Raw genomic sequence first — 23,083 nt, forward strand, 5'->3', positions numbered from 1 at the left:
GTTTTTTTGGTGTTGAGTTGCGTGAACATTTTGTATATTTTGGATATTAACCCCTTATCAGATATATCATTGGCAAATATCTTCTCCCATTCAGTAGGCTCCTTTTTGTTTTATTGATGGTTTCTTTTGTTGTGAAAAAACTTTTAAGTTTGATATAGTCCCATATGTTCATTTTTTCTTTTACTTCCTTAGCCCGTGGGGATGTATCAGTAAAAACATTGCTCAGGGTGATGTCTGCAAATTTAGACCCTATATTTTCTTCTAGGAGTTTTATGGTCCCAGGTTTTATACTTAAGCCTTTAATCCATTTTGTGGGACCATTTTCTCACACACCTTTCTCATGCTAAGATTTTCAGTTAAGATTTTCCTGTTTCTCTATCAATATTTATCGTATTTCCCTATGTATAAGACACACCTTAATTTGGGGGCCCGAAATTTGAAAAAAAAATGTATTACATAAAGTTATTGAACTCTAGCTTTATTCATCATAAAATTCATACAACTCCCCATCACTGTCAAAACTCCCAAACATTAGCTACAGCCACTGTATAAGATGCACCTAGTTTTTAGACCCCCAAATTTTTGAGAAAGGGTACATCTTATACATGGGAATTACGGTACTTGGTCGGCTATGCTTCTCACAGTCCGCCTATGATTTTGACGCACAATTCAATGAATCTTTGTAATGTTTTCATCAGTTCTGCTCATTACTGGCCGACCTGACCTCTCTTCAGCAATGATGCACTCTCTCCCCTCAGAAAACTGGTTCATCCATTGTACACTGCCATTTTCTTCATGGCAATATCCCCATAAACTTGGAATAACATGTCCTTGATTTCACTTCCACTCTTGCCAAGTTTAACAAGAAATCTAGTGTTTGTTCCTTGCTCTAATTCAAGCTCCGACATTCTCACAACAGCACACGAAAACACACAACAACAATAATGAACATCACTCAGCAAGACACCACCACAAGTTGACATGAACACAGCTGTGAGGCACTGATATCCTGAGGTAAGGAAACCTTACCGAGTTGTTTGTACAGTGCTGTCAATGTAAGTGCACGGTGGCAAGTTTGCAAACTTAATTGTCAGAGCTCATACAAGAGCCATCATACAGTATTTGTCTTTCTCTGTCTGACATATCCCCCACTTTTAATAGTGGTTACCTTTGAGGAGAGAGAATCAGGGGTGGGGAGAGGGGCTTTAATTTACCTTTTGTATCGTTCCATAGTTTGAATTTTTTACCTTAAATGAATATGACTTTAAAAAAATTCCAAAAGAGGTTATCTGGATGGGAGCTATTGTCTTGTTCTTATTTTTTACTTTGTATCTCTTTATTAGAAAAAAAACGGATGAATCTTTTATTATTTTAAGTACAGCATAGGGAATATAGTACATAATATTGTTATAACTATGTATGGTGCCCAGTGGGTACTAGGCTTATTGGGAGGACCACTTTGTAAGTTATATAAATGTCTAGCCACTATGATATATACCTGAAACTAATATAATATTGAATGTTAACTGCAATTGAAAAATAAAAATAAAGATTTCCCCAGTTTTATGTCAAAATCTGTGCGTGTGTGTGTGTGTTTCATATGTCTATAGGAATATAAACCAAACTGCAAATGTGTGGGCCTGATCTAAAGATTGTTTGGGGAGCTGGGAGAAGGAGATGAGTTTCATTTTTTTACTCTATACACGTACATATTAAGTTTGCTATAGTAAGCATGTATTACCATTCTACATTTTTTCAGAAAAGAAATAATAAACCATTTTCCTCCCTGAAGTTAAAAGAGCCTGTGCTCATAGTGGAAAATGTAGAAAAGTATAAAGAAGGAACTAACAATCCCAATGGTTAACATTTTAGCATGTTTTCTTTCATGCTACCGTTCACTCCGTTTTTTTTTTACATAGTTGAGTTCATACTGTGTATAGTTTTGTATCTTGTTTTGCTGCTTAAGATTAAAACATAAGTACACGTATTTTCCCACATCATGATACTATTTGGATGGCTGTATCATATACCATTTTATAGTTTTGTCACAATTCAAGTCAACTAATTAGCTATTTCTTGAAATAGAACATTCAGGTTATTTCCAGTTTTTCCATATTAAAAATTACTTTCTGATGAGCATCTCAGTAATGAAATCTTTGTTTGCATTTCTAAGTGTTTCCTTGGGATAGATTCCTAGAAGTGGAATTGCTGGATCAAAGAGCAGACTTCTAGAGGTGGGATTAATGGATAGAAATATTTTTATGGATAACAAAAGGTTATACCAATTTTTACTCCCCCCAACGATGTGACTAGAGTCTCACCACTTTCTTGCCAGCATTGTATAGCATCCTTTTTTTCTTTTATCTTTCCTATAGCAATGTTGACGGTGACAGCAGTATCTCCATTTCTTATTACTAGTGAGACTAAGCATTTCTCATATACTTATCCACCATTAGTATCTCCTCCTCTGTGTACTACCTATTTCTATTATTGCCCATTTATTGCCTAGTCTTCTGGGGTTTCTTATCAATTAAAATGAGCTCTTAAAAGATATTGTTTTGTCTATTATATTGGTTTCAAGTGAAAATATTTTTCACAAGTTTGTTGGTTTGTAAAAATGTCTTGGCCATATAATTTTTTAAAAAGATAATTAGAGCCGGCCAAGTGGCACGTTGGTTAGGAGTTGGCTTGGGACACCAGCTCTGAGCAGCATGGCCCTGGTTGGGATCCCACATGAGGGCTAGTAATGCTGCACCCTCTATAGCTAAGATTGGTGAACAACAGCTCGACATGGAGCTCGGCTGCCGTGAGTCGCTGGAGACAGCATAGGCTGCAGTGGGGCAGGCCGGCAGTTGGCATGCGCTTTCGTGAGCTGCTGTGAGCCGCCATGAGCGGCCATCCAATGGCTGGTGAGCGACTGCCTCACCAGGGAAGAGCGCAATGATAATGCCAACATGGGCCAGTGAAGCGACCTCCTCCACAACTAGACTGAAGAACAAAAGGACAGCAACTTGTCTGTTCTCCTCCCCCAATTCCTCAATAAAATCTTTTTTTAAAAAATAATTAGATACTAAGTACAGACGATTTTGAGCCAGTTTCTCCTTGAGTAAATTGAAGAGGTTTGACGAAGGATTTAAAATGGCCATTTCAGGTTATCCTAAATTTAGATCTGTGGAAAAAAAAAACATGTGTGGGCAGATTTAAAGATTGTTCAGCTCACATGCACTTTCAAATGATTTAAGAAGATGGGACGGGGCAGGGATGGAAGCAGTTTTTGCCAGAAATTTTCAGAATTCTGAAGTAAGAAGCTTGCATGTTGGGAGGGGGAATAAATTATGGGCAAGCGAACAGAATTCCTGATGGAAAAGTAAAGCTCTGGGCTGCAGATGTGGGCATGGCTTGGTTTTAATTATTACCCCCCATCCTTTCTTCGGCTCCCCTCCCCCTGCCACAATAAAGAGGGCAGCCAGATTAAGACGCTAAAGGGCATAGACAGCCCTTCCTCCATAAGGCCTGCTCCTGTGCAGCCGGTTAGCACATCAAAGGCTGGATGAAATACCTAGGAAAGGAAGGAACCAAACCTAGGATCCTTCCAAACTCCCGCCTTAGTCTGGGCTTCATCACAGGGTTATGATGACTGCCAAGGGTAGTTCGACAGACTTCAAATAGAACGCTGCCAAACAAAGAAACTTTTGCTCATTATTCTGAGAGAGAAAAAAAGCGCAACAGAATGTTACTTGCGGACGTGTGGGGACTGAACAAATCAGTGATTGCAGAAGGGTTTAGTTTTCTGAGAAACAACCCATAGTAAATCGCGCAATTTGATCCGTTTCCCCAGTTTGGGGGAGCTGTCAGACGGGGGCCTGTGCCCTGACTAGCTATTCCTGGGGTGTTTGCCCCACAGCATGTGGGGGCAGATTGGAGAAGTGTCGTCATGAGAGCGAATGGGGGCTCCTAAGGTGGAAAATAGGTAGGCTGGGTCTCAAAGGTGGAAAAGGAGCTCGGGGAGTAAATTTACTGTCTTCTAAGAAGGCTTCGAGGTCCTGGGGTATGGCCGGGGAAAGATGAGGCTTTGGAATTGAAGCGAGGGAGAAGCCTGAAGCAAGAGAAGTGGAGTCGGTGTTTGGTGAGCATCAAATGACGGAGGGGGTCTTAGACAGAGGTTAGCAGAACCCAGGCTCTCTGAGTGGGCCTGTGCGCGAGGAGCGAGCGGGGTGCGGAGGACGGCTACGCCCTGCGTAGCGGTGAGCCAGTTGGCGTGAGGATTACGTCTAGAGGGGGCCGAGGCCTCCCAGTTGGAACTGAGGGGTCGGCTCAGCTCTTTCTCTGGCGGGAAGGCCGGATCCGGCTGGGGGAGGGGGCCTACGATCCACAGGAAGGTGGGGGGCCTGGGCTGGGCGGAGCGGGACTCAGCTGGGCTGCGAGCATCCGCAGCTTCGGGAGAGGAGGAGCTGGAGGCTCCTCCCATTTGGCCCCGCCTCCTCCCCCTCCTAGTCCTTGTCCGCCGATCCTCAGGCGCCACTAGCTCTCAGAGAGGGAGGAGAAAGCAGTGAGTTCCGGAGCCCTCCCCAGCCGAGGCCAACCTTTGCTCCAGCGATCATGGCTGCCGACGATGTGGTGGCGACGGGCGCCGACCCGAACGAGCTGGAGGGCGGGCTGCTGAACGAGATTTTCATGTCGCCGCTCAACCTGCTGCTGCTCGGCCTCTGCATCTTCCTGCTTTACAAGATCGTGCGCGGGGACCAGCCGGCGGCCAGCAGCGACGGCGACGACGACGAGCCGCCCCCGCTGCCCCGCCTTAAGCGGCGCGACTTCACCCCTGCTGAGCTGCGGCACTTCGACGGCGTCCAGGACCCGCGCATACTCATGGCCATCAACGGCAAGGTGTTCGACGTGACCAAAGGTCGCAAGTTCTACGGGCCCGGTATGGCGGCCTGCCCTGGGGGCGCGGAGACAAAGGAAGGGGCCCCGGCACGGGGCAAGATCCGGGAGGGTCGAGGGGGGAGCAGAGCGCCCCCGGGGAGAGGAATGGCGACGAGACAGTGAGGGCGGGCAAGCGGAGAGCCAGGCGGTGGTGGCAGGGCGGCTCCCCCAGCGGGCGAGGGGCAAAGGGCGCTCCAGAAGGGCTGTGGGCCAGTGGGGGACGTAGATTCCCGGCCTTGCGCCGCTAGCGTCGGCATAGGGGATGGAGAGGCTGATGCCTTTAAGCCGGGGTGGGTGGATGAGATCGCGAAGCTGTAAAAGGAGTAGGGGGCACAGCACAATGCAGTGTTGGGGGAGTTTTAAAGGTATCAGGTTTGGGTTTTCCTGAAAGGAGGGGGTGGTGTTGGGCTGAAGAAAGGAGACGGGGGTGTCTTGAGGGAGGCCGGGGGGGGAGGGCAGGAGGAGGGAGGTCCAGCCTTGGAGAGGACGCGAAGGCCGATGACGCCAGGAGTAGCCATGGTGGAATGTGAGGGTGTGGGAGAAGGAAAGGGAGATGGGATTAGCAGCAGGTAGACGCATCGTGCGTGGGGGCGAATGATGTGAGTGTGCACTCTATATGCATTGTCAGTGTATGTGGCTTGTCAGGCGTGTGTGTGCGCGTGCGCGCGTGCTTGGAATGTGGCATGTGTCAGGTACGTGTGTGGCATGTGTGCGCGCGCGCTGTGTGTGGCAGACTGGGAAAAGCTGAAAGGTGAACAAGGGACGTTCCGTAGGGGGAAGAGAGCTGGTTGAAGGAGGAATAAAGGCTGGATGCGGTGGACAGTGGGAATGTAGCAATATGAGAAGCTAATACTTTAGACTACATCAGGAGAGAAAGGACTAGAAGCCAGAATGAAAAATGGAGGGAGGGAGAAGTGGGAGGATCCTGAGAAACAAAAGGGGTAGGGCTCTGAAGGCTGCTGGCTGTGGGGATTCGGGATAAGCCAACCAGAAGGGAAATGAGGGGTGGATGGATGACTGCTGAGCTGTTGGAGGGGGCAGGCTTGAAGGGGCCTTAGAGATGAGGCTTTTTAAACCTGGCTGGATTAGAGTCATTTGATGCAAATGAGTTGAAATACTGATTCCCTTCTAATCACCATAACAACGGAAGAGTGTGTGGGGGAGATCACCTGGAATCTGCACTTTTAACATGTTTCCCCAGGCCAATGCAGCCCGGTTTGAAAAGCCCTGCTTTATAGAGTATTTGCAGAGGAGGTGGAAGACATTTTATTTTAACTCCTCCAATATGGACTCTTCTAAAATTAGGAAGTTCAAGGAGTGTGTCCACATTGACAGCACTCTCTTTCCTGCTGCTCTGAAGAGCCGGAAGAGTACAGAAGGCAGCAATCTAGACATCCCCACTTCTGCTTTGTCTTACTCTCCCTGTCTAACGAATCAAACTCAGATGTGTTAAAATTCTTAAAGAACTCTCCCACTTAGCAGTTTTTCCTTGTGGCTCATTTAGAAGACCTACTTTCTGCAGACATGTAACTGTCAAAATAACTTGAAAACCACACCTATATTGTCACTTATAGCAGCACTCCTAGAGACATTATCAATAAACATAATCCTGTAAATACCTGTTATTACTGAGCTACACCATAAAGGTGTCAAAACACATGCAGGGGGCATCATCATATGATTGTAGTTTGCAAAGTCATTAAGAGGAATGTAGGCCTGTGCACAGAGCACAAAATGGAGTCAGGCAACCTGGGTTCTAGCCCTGGTTGGATAATTGACCAGCTGTGTGACCCAGTGCAAAGCATTGTCCTCTCTGGGCCTTAGTTGTCCCTCTTTAAAATCATAAGGATGGCCCACTCTGAGTCTCTCTACCCTACAGTATTATCCCGTGATACCATGAATATATAACATCACGTGGAAAGGATACTTCAAGTTACAAAGGATTCCTAAGTATCATACATTTGAGTGCCTATTCTATGCATGGCACTTTTGTAGGTGCTGGGACTATGGCAGTGAACAACAAGAAACACAAATCTCTGCACATGGATCTTACATTCTAGTGAATATTCTGGTGAATAATACATATTCTCCAAAGTCTGTTATGTTCCTCTCAGACTGTGTTTAAGTATTCTGTGACCATAATTTCTGAAATGATAAGGTCCAAGCCAGTATAATTGGACTATTTTCAAGCACTAGATGCTACTATTTCCATTAGAGGTCTATATGCGTGAAAATTTTGTGAAGGTTTTTTGTTTTTGTTTTTGTTTTCCACCAACAGTGGAAATGAGAGCATATAATAATGATTAAAAATAACCATTTTTCTTTGGAATCTTATTTGCATTTAAAAGTTGATCTTAAATTTCGTCTAATTAAAAAAAAAAGCCTGGTGGATTGAGGTTACAGGTGACCAGGCCATATTGAAGCTTGACCCAGTGTCATACTTGGCATAGTGGTTACCTACAAACTTTTTAATGTCAGGGTTGCTACCCAGTCAACCTTTGGGGAAACACACATTGTTTAAAGTACACTGGATTCTTTTCATTTATTTGTGCAATATTTAAATAAGTGTAAACATCTACTTTAAGTACCTACAGGATGAGTCACTGCTCTCTTAGACAAAAGTTCAGTATAATATGTGTAATAGCATTCTAATGTTTTATAGAATTATTTTGGGGTATTGATTCAGCCTTTATTTCCCATGAAAGTTTTAGTCTTCTTTCTCTTCAAGCCCACCAAAAATAGTGACAGAGCTGATCTCTGTACTATCTCTTTATTGACAGTGAAGATTATGCAATGTGGATAGATTTCTGATAGTCTTATAAAATGATTTATCCTGCAGGTGCCACATGTTAATGTTTAATACAGTGTCACAACAAAAATCTCTCTACAATACTTTTGACTCATTAAAACATATTAGAATACATTTATAAGAAGATGGTCTCATTTACTAAAACCTTAGTGTTTATTATCTTAAGAAACCATAACTTTCCCTGGTGTAGCCCAGGTGCCCAGAACAGAGCCAGGCTTTGGGTTCAATGTCCTAAAGCTGAATTCTGAGCCGTGGACTCATTATTATCTTGGATGGGTCCGATAGTCTTTTATGGCCTTTTTATTAGCTGTTTGAAAACTACAGGAAATGGATGATAATGTATAACATTTTGATTTAGATTTAGTTATTTAAAAGTTTAATAACAACATGTCTTTTACTATCCACTACATAATGATTAAAGCATAACCATCACTTATGTTTTCCAAATGGAACTGGGTATTCCAAAAGAGGGCTTTCTATGCTGACAGGTAAGGAAGCCATTTTCTGTGTATGAACAACAGAGAACTTGACTGTCTAATAAAAAATTGGTCTTTGGTTTTGTTTTGTCTTTAAAAGAGGGGCCGTATGGGGTCTTTGCGGGAAGAGATGCATCCAGGGGCCTCGCCACATTTTGCCTGGATAAGGAAGCGCTGAAGGATGAGTACGATGACCTTTCTGACCTCACTCCTGCCCAGCAGGAGACCCTGAGTGACTGGGACTCTCAGTTCACTTGTAAGCATTTTTTAAAATTGTGTCTGGATCAACTTTTGACCAGTAATGGGATTCGCAGCAGTCCAATAGTTACTACTAAACAGCTGAAACTTGGAAACACTTTCATTGGCTTCTGAATCTTAGACAGATCAAGTTCATGGCTTGAAGTAATTGCAGCAGTGCTGAGTCACTTGCCATGATTGCATACCAATTTTTAGCTCGTCCTCCATGAAAACTCAGATTTGAGAGGTTTGCATAGATTCCACACTAGGATTTGGTGCTTGGTGTGAGGGGGAAGGAGAGCAGCCATCTTAGTTACAGTAGAAAAGGGTTTTCCTAATTCCTCACTTGTAGAACTTGCTGTTTAAAAGCAGCCCATATTTCTGTTAAGAATGGGAGACTTGTATTCCACAGAACAGCTTCTCTTTGGATTTAATTGAGTCTAACTATAGGCCTCATCTACAAATGATGCTCATAATCTGCCCAGCAACCATGGTGTCTGCATTTTTTAAAAGAAAAAAGAGACACTTGTTTCCTGGCTTCTGCTATGGGCCGAGGTCTTTGGGGATAAGTAAGGATGGAGGTTAAGTTCAACTTCTGAGGAATTGGCTTTTGTCAAACCCACGTGTTTTATTATCCCTTTAGCAATATTTCATTGCTAAGAATTTGAATGATAATCTTTCCTGACTTTCAAACAGTATATAAAGACCACAATCCTTTTTTTGAGGAAGATTTTTCATTCAAAATGTGGTTTCTATTTGCTGTTCCCTATAATCAGTTAAATATTGCTGACTTTTGTTGGCTAAATCCAACAATTTTCTTTGAAATTAAGGCTTACTTCAGAGAGAGTTCTGGGTTAATAATTAGGCAGACATGGCTCTACCTTTAGAGTTTGGATCCCAAACAGACTAGAGCTTTCAAGTCTAGAGGCAAGTCTTTTTAGTTGAAAAACCTAATCAGCTATCTAACATAGTCCCTCATTTTTTGCATCCTCAAGATGCCTTTGTAACCATAGGTTTTTCTATAAGAAACCAATGAGTTGTAATTTATAACTTACAAAGCTCTATTATCTAGGGCTTGCCTTCATCGGTGGGGTAAAAAGTGTGGGTTTTCCCCCTTTAAACTAAGGCTAGCCCCAAATACTGTTGGGAAACTTCCGCTACACTCAGGGCTGGTGTGGATTTCCCTTAAAGCAGGTTTCTCAGGCCCCATGGCTTTTATTTGTCTTGCACAGTCCCCAGCACCCTTAGGGACATTTATAATATGTTCAGACAGGGAAGTTCCAATTGTTTCTGGTGATTATTTCACACAAAAGCAGCTCTGATTACCTGGTTAGACAGGTTGGGTACTCCTGTAATTCCTACCCATATTGGGAAAGAAGGCTCTGCCATTTTGGCCTCTGACATTGAGATGATTAACCCTGTATTAGCTTGGCCACAGTGGTACAAGCCATTTTGATGATGGTTTGCTAACTCCATCCCTTCTCAAGTCTTGCATTCTGGTTTATCCTTTTAAATCTGTTTTCCCCAACATCTCCAGTGCTCTCCTGCCTCCTTTACCACTTCCTTTAATTACCTAACACTTTTTCATCATGTTGGAGAAAAATTTCATCTGCTGTCTATCCTCTCCATCCACTAGACTATTATCATTCCTTCACTTGGACTGTCAACCACCACCTAGTAAGTGATGGTTCCTAGCCACTGCTTCATTTCCTCTCTGTACCTCCTTACTCCCTACAGTATGGTTTCTAGACCCACAATTCGACTGAACTTTCTAAAAGGTTTCCAGGGACCTGCTTCTTGCCAATACTAACTTCACTTCTCCAGACCTTGTAGTAAATCTGTCATGTTCCCCTCCAAAGTGGCTCCCTCTCCAGAGTCCCCATTTCAGTCCATGGAATCTCCAGTTTTCACTTCATTAACTCATGTTTCCAGTTCTTTAAATTATCTCATGTTTCCTTTCCATTCCCACACTCCCCTACTCCTGCCTCTTGTTCTTTCACATGTGGATCTGCCCACCAGCCTCCTGGTCACCCTGTTCTTGCTCTCTCCTTACTGTAATCTGCCCTTAATACCACAGTGATATCACTGTTGCCAAAGTACTATTTTATCCTTTGTCATAAACCTTCAGTGCCCTTTGCCACCTATAGGATAAGTCCAAACTCCTCAGGCTGGCTTTCCACATCTTTCATATTTCCCCACACTGCTCAGCCAACCTTATTCTTACTGTATTTCTGCCAACTTGGGCTCTGTAATTGCTCCCCAGATACATTCAGTCTCACCTGCATGCTTTTGTATGTGGTGTTTTCATTTTCTGGAAATCCCCCCGCCTCAAATCCTTCTGTACATTTTTCAAAGCACATCCTTCTTCTATGAAGTGTTCTGCAACCCTTCTTACTAACTCATAACAAGCCCCTGTTCTTCTAAACACTTACTCACAATAAACACAAACACAACTCGTTTGGACACTCATTGCATACTCATTGTCAGACATCACTACCTGTTTTATATTTTTGTCTTCTGAACAAAACTAAGAAGCCCAGTACATTGCTGTGTAGATTGTAGGCCTCAAACGCTTTAACATGAAATGTGATTTCCTGTCAAGCATGAGAATGACCATTTGTGTTTTCCTCTCTACCTCTAGTCAAGTATCATCATGTGGGCAAACTGCTGAAGGAGGGGGAGGAGCCCACCGTGTACTCAGATGAGGATGAACCAAAAGATGAAAATGCTCGGAAAAATGATTAAAGCATTCAGTGGAAGCATATCTATTTTTGTATTTTGAAGAATCATTTGTAACATTCCAGTCTGTCTTTAAAACGTGGTGATTTCAATATTTAGAAAAGTTTTGAACTTGCTGTAAAATTTTTAAATTAACATCACTAGTGACCCGATAAAATTAACTTGTCTTAGAATGCATGATATGTTTGTGTCACAAATCCAGAAAGTGAATTGCAGTGCTGTAATACAAATGTTAGTACTGTTTTTCTTCTATCTGTAGTTAGTACAGGCTGAATCTACATTTGTTTTCCTGAGAGCAGGTAAAACTTGGGTATTTCCCTGAAACAGGTAAAAATGTAAAATGTGCGAAGTCCTTTCAAGCACCTAAAACAAAGGATCAACTTTTAGTCATGATATTCTCTAAAGACAGCAAATTTCTTATTTCTCAATTGATTTAGCTGCATGATTTCTGTTTTATCTACCTCTAAAGCAAATCTGCAGTATCTCAAAGGCTTTATTTAGTATCGATTAAACAGAGGTGTCCAGTAACAAAATGAAATTTCAAAGCTGGGCTTAGCTGGAAGAAATACATTAAATTTTTTGAGACAGCAGCTTCATTGTCCTTCAGACCCTCAGGAACACCCTCACTAACAGTAATCTATAGTGAGGATTAAAAACGGATCTGAACATTCAAAAGAAAGCTTTGGGGGAAAATCAACTGGCTTGCCTCAAAACCTAAATACATGAAAAAGATTGTAGGACTATCTTCCCAATTCCTGTATTCATGGTGGGGCAATGGTTATTTTACACGATCTGACATGAGAGAGGCATGTAGAACAGGTGTTTGCTCTCCTGAGAGCCTTCACACATAGCCCCGAAGAATGAGGAAACACTACACATCAGTAGCCAAGCAGTTTTTGAAGAAGTGAAGTATATTCATAAGGTAACAGTTACTCTTCTGTTGTCACAAAACTATAGCCACTGCAAGAGTAGTAAAGTGTCTAGATCTTTGACACTGGTCTTTTGGTTAACAATAAACTTAGCCTAAGTAGACTGTACAGTTGTATGAATTTGTAAAGGTATATGAACAACTAGTGAGGTTTCAAACTCTTGTAATTGTAGTTGAATAGTATTTTCATTGTATTTTCTTGTGAACCGTGTTTAATGGTTTTACCTCAAATCAGAAAACAAAATGAAGTGCTTTGGTCAGTTAATAAAATAGTTTTACCCAGTATAGTGTGGTGGGTTTTATTCTTTTAAAACCTTAATCTAAGAACCAGATTCAATCATTTTACTTTATCTTAATACTAAGTTTCACTTTTGAGTGTTTTTTTGTATTCCAAAAGAAACGAGAGCTAAAACTTCAGATGCCTCACACCACAAACCAAATACCAGCTTGTCCTGTTAAGAAATGGTGAATTTAATTGATTTTTGGTGACTTGTCAAATTCTGCCTCTTTAAATCAGAACTTTCTAAACTCAAAGGCAGACCTCTACATTTGAGGTCTATATATAGCAAGGGTTTTAAGGGGTAATTTTACAGAAGGCATTGTTACCAAGTGCCAAGGCACGGTTTTGTTTTGTTTTTGTTTTGATGTATCTGATCAGGAAAGTATTCAGGAAACCTTAGAGTAGCAAAGTTAATTCACTTCATGTCAAAAGGAGGATAGCAGATTTGCATATAGTCAGCTGTATGAACACAGACATATGATTATTCTGAATGTTAAGTGTTTTGTCCTTTTAAAGTTGGCAGTTTTCTGACAAGAGATGTACTCCCTGAACCAAAGAGGGCTGACAGCTTTGCCTTGTTTTATGTTATTAAACCATATTATTCCATGGTTTTGTTTTTAAACATGCCCCTGTCCCCAACTAGATTGCATTCAACAAATATTCGAGTTGCCTGTCTTGTGCCAAACAATGTTATGCATCCTCCTATGCTTTGGGGGAGGAGTGGGCGAGAACAACTTGGGCCACCTTTGCTGCCTGAAATCTCATTTAGATGTGAAGATTAGGCTACTCCTTTTCCAAAGTTAAACAGATCTGTCTGATGCCAACACGAAAACATCCAGAACCTATTTAAAGTGTCAATCCCAAATAGCCTGATTTCCCTCCATTCAGAACTAAATCAACATTGTGTTGACTATAGGTTAAAGGATATTACTATAAGGCAGGACTTTGATCTAAAAAACCGCAAATCCAGCTCACATATTTGTGAGGCATTTTATGTAAAAGGCGCCATTCAAGAAGATGAGGGAAGGGTTGCAACCACCTTGGGCCAGTGGGGGAAGTAGGAGAACATGTTTGCTCCCCACCTGCTTTCATCCAACCCCTGCAGAGACACTGTTCTCAGTACCAGCATCTCTGGGTTCTAAGCATTCTCTAAGTGTTTTCAGTATCTCTCCAAATCTGTGGCTTCTTTACATAATGTTACATTCACCTTACTACAGAGGGCCAAACATGCAAATCTGAAATCCAGAAAAAGCATCCATATAGCCCTTGCTGTGTCAGAAAAGCCCTTTGAACCCAACAAGGACCCTTTCAGCTCTCAAGTGCCCAAATTGGACTCTAAGGTACAGTCTGCCTTCATTGTATAAATAATACTTAGAGGCAATTTCTGTACATTTCATATGAAAATATAGTTAACTCGCGAATGGTCAAAGACTGATTACTGAGGCCCCTAGCTTCTCTGACTAGACACCCCATCCCACACCCACACTTGTTTTGGGACACTATAACTTCCACCAAGGGCTGAAAGGAAGAAAGGAGATTCCATGGATTCGATCCATCTGTTACCTTTCCATAGCACTGGTATAGCCTTGGCCGAAGGGAGAAGAGATTTAAGTCCAATATCATCATTTCAATTTATCCAAAATGAAAATAAAACTGGTTTCATGATCTCTGACAGTCAATTCCTATAAACTAGCATCATCAAGGGAGAAGTTGCATAGAAACAATATTGAAACTAGACATGCATATTTTCATAGAAAATGTTATTGTAGATGTCCAAAATTCCAGCCAATAATATGGTTAATGAACCAAGACTCTATTCACTATGGCAATTTTATTTTTAACTTATCTGAAAATTAAATATGTATTATTTCTCTACCAACACATGAGAAAAAGGATCAGTAAAGGTAGTGCAAGGCAGCGTACCACAGGTAGGAACTTACCCCCTCCCATTGGAATCAACAGAATTTACTTAAAAGTTTACATTTTAAAACAGTTTTGCAACAAATAAAAATACATTTATTTGATTCTTATTTTCAAAATTACCAGTGCACATGGCTTTCCACCTGAGAAATTCAAACAGATTGAACAAAAACACATTGACAAATTTTGACCTTTTTAAAAACACTATCAGCAGCACACACACAAAAAAAAACACCATGAAAACACCTATTTAAAAAGACAAAGTTTAAAGTTCAGGTGCTTACTTAATAGGACAGAAAAAAGGTACGAGGAAATATGTTTGCCCCACTTAAATAACAGCACAACAAAGAATAACAATGTTAACAGAAAGTGATGACAATATTTTCAGCTCCATTTCATTCCTTACTAAGCCATTCACTTGAAAAGTACGAGATAAATTGTTCTTTTCCTCTTTTAAATCCTATACAAAAAAAGAGGTTTACTCAAACCTAGAATGTGTTACAAGACATAAAAATCCAAGATTGTACAGAAAGTAAATATAAAACTACAGTATTTTTACTTACTTCTGGGTCCCAGGATGGTATTTAGTTAGCAAACAAACAAAAATATATAGATGTGACTTAGCACCAGTTTTATTATACCAAAAAAAAGAGCACATGCTGTTTTCAGCAATTCATTTTTTATTTCTCGTTACTGAGCAGCAAATTGCTTCCATGCTTAACATCTCTACAAAGAAAGATTATCAAATGACAAGAAATTGAGATTTTTGTTTCAAAACAAGTATAGCTGCTTTCATTACAAACCCATAATGTTCTTTTTTTTAAGATTTTTATTGGGGAATTGGCGGGATGGGAACAGCGCTGGGGAATTGGGGGAAGGGGAACAGACAAGTCACTGTCGTTTTTGTTCTTCAGTCTAGTTGTGGAGGACGTTGCTTCACTGGCCCAATTTGGCACCATCATTGATTGCGCTCTTCCCGGGCAAGGCAGATCCGTCGCTGGCTTCTGGACGGCCGCTCACTGCGGCTGCTGGCCGCTCACGCTGGCTGCTGGCTACATGCGGTAGCCCATGGCAACCCTGCAGCCTATGCCATCGCAGGCAACTCACGGCAGCCCAGCTCCAGGTTGAGCTGTTGTTCAGCATCTTAGCTGCAGAGGGCAGTGTCACTGGCCCTCATATGTGGGATCCGAACCGGGGCCCTCTGGCATCCCAATCCAGTTCTTAACCATCGCGCCACTCGGCCAGCCCACAAACCCATAATGTTCTTTGTTTCAATGACTTGAAACATGAAAAAATAAGGAGGCAGGGTCTCATTGGAGGAAAATGATATCTAGTTGCACAAAAGTTGTCTGACAAAATACAAGCTGTTGGTAGTTTGCTGCCCTGGACAACAGTGCTTTGAACATTAATAGTCATTGCTAGTCCTCAGAGGAGAAAAGGCACTCACCCCATGAGCGATTTTTCAGATTTGACAAGCCAAACCTAGTTTTGATGGCAGAGTCACTGGCTTGAAAGTGGAATTGAAGACAAGAGAGCCAACAAATCATTTCTCAGTTATTATCCTTATTAATAATAAACAATCTGCTACATTACATTCATTTCTGAACTTTTGCATGTACTAGCATACCTCTATTAAATGTGCTTAGAAGAGATCAATGAGACAACATGTGACTCTCACTTCAGATAAACTAGATTTTGTAGCCTCTTCAGATATCAGGTTGCTCAAAAGGCTGGTTATGAGCATATATCATCCTTTTTCATTCTGGGCAACCACACTGACTGGCATCCTACTTTGGCTGTGCCAGCTGGCTGGTACTTTTCTATCAAATTAGGATTATCGGAAATGAATCATGTCATATGATAATGTTGCCTTCCAATACTTCTGTGGATTAAAATCACCTTTTCCTGCTGCAGGTAGTCTAATTTCATTGATGTTTTCAATTGCCAAGTCAAGGTTGGGGAAAAAAGTTCATCTACTGCCCCTAAAGTCTAAATCCAATATAAGGCAGAATGAATCAGCTTTCAATAGAAGATGCACTGTGTTAAGATGTTAAGTCCTTATGAATCTATAAAATATCTCAATTTAAAAACATATTCAAGAAGTCCAAAACCAGTAGGTAAAAAGATAAATTGCTTGTATCAAGAGTTTACAAATCCTGCATATGTATGACTTACCCCAGGTAGAAAACTATGGGTGTTTCCTTCGACTCTTCCTAACTCCAAGGCATTATTGAGGATTGAGGAGGCACTTGTTACTGCTTAATAAAAGTCAGTTTGGGGATAGTCAGTGGCTTTTCATAAACTGATGTCACCCAACCCTGAGTGAAAGGATTACATAACCTAAAATGGAATATTGTCATGTCCTCTCTTGCCAAGTGCCATTACTGGTGCCCCAGTATCTCTCAATATTTCATTTTGCAAATCCCACTGGTTGTATCACCTCATTCCTGTTGCTTTTCTAGGCTGGAATGACATGGGTTCTTCAAAAATAACTCTGCTAATGGTCCACTGTCTGTTTAAGCCTCGACAATCTGAGCCCCTTTTAGATTCTTCTTCCAAGACTTTGTTTCTAAAAGGGCAACTCTTTGAGTTCTATGAACATATTAATAAGATTAATTTCCTTCTGATGGGTGTTCATGAAACCTTCAAATGTCATGAAGAAGTCTATTATATGTTCAAGCTGTTATCTCTCTTCTTTTATCTATAGGTATTTCTAGGTAAAAATTCAGGAAAGTTTGTTGTACATGGTGTTCTGACCAAATAAAAAAACATGTAAAAAGATCCTTATTTATTCACTGTTGTCCACTTTGAAGATAAATTACACTAAATGACGACCTTATGACAGCTAAAGGGCCAAACACCTGTCGATGTTAATTTGCTCCTTCCTTGCACGAAATTAAAGTTGCAGTTGAACTGTAGAAATGTCTGTCCTTGGATCAAGTTTTTCAATCACATTGTTTTACCAAGCTTCAGAAACTGGATGTTTTATATTTCCAAAGCTTGCCAACACACCTGCAGTGCTTTTGACCTATGCTTTATACTCTGGCAAGATAAACAAGGTTTTTTATTTGACCTTGCTCAAGCTTTTAAATGTTGCTTTCTTGCCCTTGTCATTGCTAACGACACAGCTGTATTTGATTTTAAATGTTCTTTTTGCAAATTGTTTATTGTGAATAAGGATGTTCCTTATCTAAAAGAACTCCAAAACATTAAAAAATATAAAGAAGTAGTGTAGCTGTTGTTTAATAGCTTCTATAGTCCATGTGCTCCTGACTGTTATGTCTAATATAATTACCAGAAGTCAGCACGAAATCTGTAGAATTCTAATGTCTTTTAAACCTTCTTGAATCCTGGTTATATTCTGACTTCCACAGAGTCTCTCTTCTATTGGGGAAATCCCCCAAATAGAAAACATTAGCACATTTTGATGATGTTATTGGCACATGAGAGGGCCTATAGTTCACCTTCTGGCCAAATAAATAATTACTAATCCTCCTCCTCTTTCTTGTGATATGGTCTAATAGGTCACTGGAACTGGATTTGTGGTAGTTGCCTTTATCAAACAAGTATTTGGGGGCTAGTAGTTCCCTCTTTTTGCAGTTGCTCTTCTCATCGCTCATGGAATTGTTTTTCCTTTTAAGCCATGAACATCTCAATTCATACTTGGACCTGTTGCCTGATTTCCTAAGCTGGTATTTAGAGTATTTCTCCTCCCCATCATGTTTCCACTTTGAATACAAGGTCTGCTGACTTGACCTAATTTCTTGATTGCAAGTGATGGTTTTATCAGTGTCAAGAGATCCTTTTTCTGGGACGCTTTCATATGTGACCACAGATTTCTCTTTCTCCTCTTGGTTTATGCTAAGGGTTTCATTGAAGCAGTCAGAGTCACTACTAATATCCTCTAAGAAATCTGTCAACTCCAAATGTAAGCCTGCTGACCTGTTGGGTGAGGAAACTTAGCTTTGACTTCTGGATTTGGAATCTTTGACCTGGTAAGCATGGGTCTTTTCCAACAGATGGCCCTTTCCATCAGCTGGAGTCAGCTGATCACCAACTTCATTGGCTGTGTCCTTACAATGATATTTAAATTCCTTCGTACGTTATTTGGTACAAGTCCCTTTTCCTCTTTTTTGTGATTTATGCACAGGACGCTGAGTACAAATCTTTCTCCTGTAATCATCTTCTTGAACTTGTTTTCTGCTTTCCAGGTTTTGCATTTGACTCAACCTGGTTGAGTGACACTTACACTTTCTCAAATTGATTTGAAATCCATTTCCTTGGCATGGATAGACCTCTGCCACTGACGTGTGCTTGTTGTGTGACTTGGTTCTAGGCAGACAGAGGCATATTTTGGAGTCTGATAGTTGTAATAGTTTAATAGGTAGTCAATAAATTCATCTGTTTCATAGATCTTCTGTTTCCTGCCATGGTCTCTCTTAGATAATTTGGAAGGATAGCATTTATTAGAACTCAGATGATTTTCTTTCTCAAGAAGCTGACCTTGAATTAATGTAATTTGTAAGGACTCCTGGTTAGAGACAAAACTGTGCCTGTATCCATCAGTTAATAATTTTCTAGTTTTCTCTTTTCTAGCTGAATATCTTTTTTGTATTTTCTGATGGTAGTTGGGAGATTTATGTAAGTGAGCCCCAGTTCCTTTCTTCATTTTTTGTGTTTGTTTATTGTCTGTATTGACAATATCAATTGACAACTGATATTTGGCATTTCCTCCTGATTTTGAAGATACTGCATATTTAACACTTTTTTCTTCAGCGTTTCCAATGTGTTCACCAGATCATGATTAGCTTCAGGGCCTGCAACATCTACCTCCTGTGTGGATTCCTTCAAAGAAAAAGGTTAAAAATCTCACATGAAAAACTAAACAGATTAAAAATTTCAAAGAAAATTGGGATTTTTGACACTGTTGTGAAGAGGCTTCTAATAACACCTAGAACAGATGCAAATTAGGAACAATATTGCACTGAGGAAACAGAAGGTACAAAATTAAATGTCTCAGTCTAATATGAGCTGCTTTTACTAGGTCTGTGCATCCTTATGTTAGAAGGCACCACGGTTTATGTATCTTCAAAGTACATGACCCTTTTTTATTTGTTCACAAACTGGGGATATGAAGAGGAATAAGAAGTGATCTATAGCCCTCCCAGAAAATTCTGGAACAAGAAAAGACTGGTGGGTGAAATGTGTATCTACAAGGGGGTCAACTGGCTTAAAAGATAACCTGCCTTTCTGTTTTTCATTCCAGCATCTTCCAGTGGATTGCAGGTGAGAGTGCCTCTGCCTGCCCTCAGTCAAAATCAACACGTCAAGTAGAAAATGTGGCCATAACAATGGTTCTATATGTGGTGCTATCAGCTTTTCACAACCATGGGGCAAGTGAAAGGTGCTGCCTACAGTCCCACCCTGCTGGGAGAGTTTGTACGGTACTCCCACTGACACCTGGCACAAATCAGAGTATAGTGCTTACTCATTACCTGGGATAAGAATGTGGGGACTGCATAATCCGTATAAGGTATCAATGGGACCAAGAATTAGGCATCACACACATTTAAAGACATACATTCTTTAAAAGGAATCACCCTCGGTGGTCATTAAGATAAACTACAAAAGATCCAATTAGCCTTATTATAAACGGAAATGTGATATTTTTCTGATCCTGATTTCACTATGTTTGTCTACACTCATGAGAAAAAGACTGAGACCACAAATAAACATTACATCAACTCTATCTAATGCTAATGCCATTTGTTCTTTGTATAGTATTTAAAAAACACTGAATACGGATTTGTAAATTAACAGTTTGGGAGCATTTCTGGCCTTTACTCTGGGACATCTGCCATATCTGATTATCTTTAGAAGGTCAGTAAGTGGGGGAGGGGGGAACTGCCAAAACTGGAACTTTCCAAACAAAACAATTGCTCTGTGGTGTGAGAAATTCCTTAGCAAATACTTTAAGACCAGACTAACATGAGCTTGCCACACAAAGTTCTCTGTTCAAGGCTCTCCCTTCTAATTCATACATGTTGCAGATAAATGAACAAGTAAAGTTAAGGAAGAGTACAAAACTAACACCTACACCATCCATTTTCCCCCCTGGCATTTTCTGTTAAATGCATTACGAACTCAGAAAAGTAGATACACTAGCTATACTGCCCTGGGTAAAACCGTCCTGAAGTTTAGCATCACAAAGTATACACTAGATGGCAACAATGAGACAAAACTTGACAGAATTTGGGTACCCCTTTTGTGAACCCATAATTGGGGTTATTGGAAATCAACCTATTGAAAATAAACCCCAATGAATGTGTTTTCCATGAAGTCTATTTTAAATAGGCAACTATTGGGTCTTCGGAAAAGTCATGATGCATGTTTGCAACAGATGGCACTAGTTCATTTTTGGAACTACTAGAGTCATTCACATCTATGTTATTGCTATGTCATTTGACAGCTGACAGTTTTAGCTTCATTCTAAAAAAAAATTGAGCGATTTGGTTGAATTTTGGAGATTTTACAAGTTGAAGATGGAAGACCAAACTGTGCATTTTTGCCATATTTTACTCTTTTACTTGCATAAAGTTTACAGTGACAATGTTCTACAAGAACGTCAGTGCCAACAATGGTTCACGGAAGTGAGTTTGGTGAGTTTGATCTCAGCGATGCTCCTCAGTCAGCGAGGCCCACCAAGGTTGATGATGACAAAATAAAGGCACTGATCGAGTCAAAACCACATTACATGACACAAGAGATTGCAGAAACATTGAACATCCATCATTCAAGTGTTCACGACCACCTGAAGAAGCTGGGATACGTAAGCAAGCTCAATATTTGGGTTCCGCATGAACTCAAAGAAGTTCATTTGATGGCGCATATAAAATCTGCAATATGCTCACTAAATGTGACGAAAACGATCCTTTTTTGAAGCAACTGATAACTGGTGATGAGAAGTGGATTGTTTGCAACAATGTGGTGCGCAAACAATCTTGGTCCCGACATGATGATTCACCTCAAACGACATTGAAAGCAGACATTCATCAGACGAAGGTTATGCTCTCAGTGTGGTGGGATTTTAAAGGTGTTGTGTTTTTTGAGCTCTTACCAAGGAACCAAACAATCAATTCAAATGTGTACTGTCGGCAATTGGACAGTTTGAACAAATCCATCATCCAGAAACGTCCAGAGCTTGTTAATTGTAAAGGAGTCATGTTCCATTGCGACAGCACGAGGCCGCACACACATTTGATCACCCGTTAAAAATTACTGGAGCTTGGATGGAATGTGTTGCCACACCCACCATACTCGCCTGACCTTGTGCCATCAGACTTCCACTTGTTTCGCTCTCTTCAAAACTCCTTGCATAGTATAACATTCAATTCAGATGAGGCTGGCAGTCAGCACCTTGTTCAGCTTTTCGCAAATAAAGACAGGTTCTTCTATGAACAAGGAATTATGAAACTCACTGAAAGATGGCAAAAGGTTATTGAACAAAACGGGCAATATATCATTGATTGATCTTTGTTCTTTATAAAAATAAATGACCTTTAAAAAACATAGACAAAATACATCATGACTTTTCCGCAGACCCAATACTTAAATTGAAAGCTTTTGTTTCAGAAAGGTCAGTACCTACCACAACTGAAGAATCAACAAATGGGAAAGAGCCTTATGTAATTTTCCTCAGGAGCACCTGTAGCAACCAAAAGGCCTCCAAACGCCTCTGAGCCAGCAGGAACTTTCTCTCCTCCCACTCCTCCGAAGAGTTAGGCTCCTGAGGCACCTCTACTTTGGCTCTGTCCCACCTGCTTCATCAGCGTCTGTCCCTTTCCTTCAAGGCTCGCCTCCTGACCCTGGCCTTCCTTCTCTTTTTCTGGGCTTTCCTCTCCTCTTTCCTTTTTCTGGACAATGATTAAATGTGAACCCTTCAGAAGGTATTTATTAGGCATTTGCTCTCCTCCCCACTCTTTCCTTACTGCCAGGCAGAGGGGGAGGGGGAGGGGGCACAACATGGACAAACAGCAGATCATTTAGGATTCCAGACCTCTCACTGCTAACTCCAAGGCCTGACAGAGACAACTGATGATAAAAGACATTGTGCCACATCCATCAAAGTGGAAAGACACATAATTGATTTGGTCAGTTAGAAGCATGTACAGGAGACGTTATACAGAGAGTATGAAAAAGAGATTACAGAATTCAAAGGAAGGGCCTCTAGCCCTCACTTTCTCAAATCACAGGAAGGAACACTGGATCAACTTTCACAGTAATTATTTCGTTTTTCTTGAGATCAAAACCTTCCTTGAGCTGGTTTCACATAGGCAAATAAACGTAAGTCAAGGCACTAGAAAACCTTAAGGATGAAAACTGGTCCTTGGTACATATTACCTAACACAGTACACTATCATAAAAACATACTGGCTTAGAAGAATAGGGACTTTTTTTTTAACCACTGCTTTTTGAAAATTCAAACTGTTTTGGTTAGGCCCTTATAAAAACATGGGAAGGGAGAAAAAAGGACAATTACCTGAGTGAGGACTTAGCCAAAAGCTGGAGGATTGCCTAAACTGCATGTTCAGGCTAGAAATGTGGTGGGAATAGTTACATTGACTGGGCTCAAATTCTGGCCAAGTTTCACAGGTGTAACCAACTTCAAGCAACTCCTATCACCTTGCCAGCCAAAAAAAGTGAGAGGCACAGGAAGGATACTCTTTATCTCCCTGTTTGAATGGCTATAATTTACATGAAAGACTGCAAGA

At 40.9% G+C, this 23,083-nt stretch overlaps 2 protein-coding genes across 10 annotated transcripts in view; one reads left to right on the top strand and one right to left on the bottom strand.

Moving 5' to 3' along the window:
* Positions 1–4,503: 4,503 nt before the first annotated feature.
* Positions 4,504–12,397, top strand: PGRMC1 (progesterone receptor membrane component 1). The gene is made up of 3 exons (XM_019667853.1): positions 4,504–4,924; positions 8,309–8,464; positions 11,087–12,397. The coding sequence occupies exons 1-3, from the start codon at positions 4,600–4,602 to the stop codon at positions 11,188–11,190; spliced, it is 585 nt and encodes a 194-aa protein (XP_019523398.1). The 5' UTR covers positions 4,504–4,599; the 3' UTR covers positions 11,191–12,397.
* Positions 12,398–15,489: 3,092 nt separating this feature from the next.
* The window catches only part of LOC109396216 (peptidyl-prolyl cis-trans isomerase A-like), a 31,862-nt gene continuing 24,268 nt past the window's right edge, over positions 15,490–23,083 (bottom strand). For all 9 annotated transcript variants that reach the window (XR_002126820.1, XR_002126822.1, XR_002126818.1 and 6 more), the window contains one exon: positions 15,490–19,157. The gene's annotated coding sequence lies outside the window, so the exon portion shown is untranslated. The remainder of the gene's footprint in view (positions 19,158–23,083) is intronic.

This window comes from Hipposideros armiger, unplaced genomic scaffold, assembly GCF_001890085.2.
Source record: "Hipposideros armiger isolate ML-2016 unplaced genomic scaffold, ASM189008v1 scaffold_508, whole genome shotgun sequence".
Lineage (NCBI taxonomy): Eukaryota > Metazoa > Chordata > Mammalia > Chiroptera > Hipposideridae > Hipposideros > Hipposideros armiger.

Coding starts and splice junctions, on each gene's coding strand:
- PGRMC1 (XM_019667853.1), top strand. CDS start 4,600: ATGGCTGCCGACGATGTGGTGGCGACGGGCGCCGACCCGAACGAGCTG. Junction 4,925..8,308: donor TCGCAAGTTCTACGGGCCCG/GTATGGCGGCCT, acceptor TGTCTTTAAAAG/AGGGGCCGTATGGGGTCTTT. Junction 8,465..11,086: donor CTGGGACTCTCAGTTCACTT/GTAAGCATTTTT, acceptor CTCTACCTCTAG/TCAAGTATCATCATGTGGGC.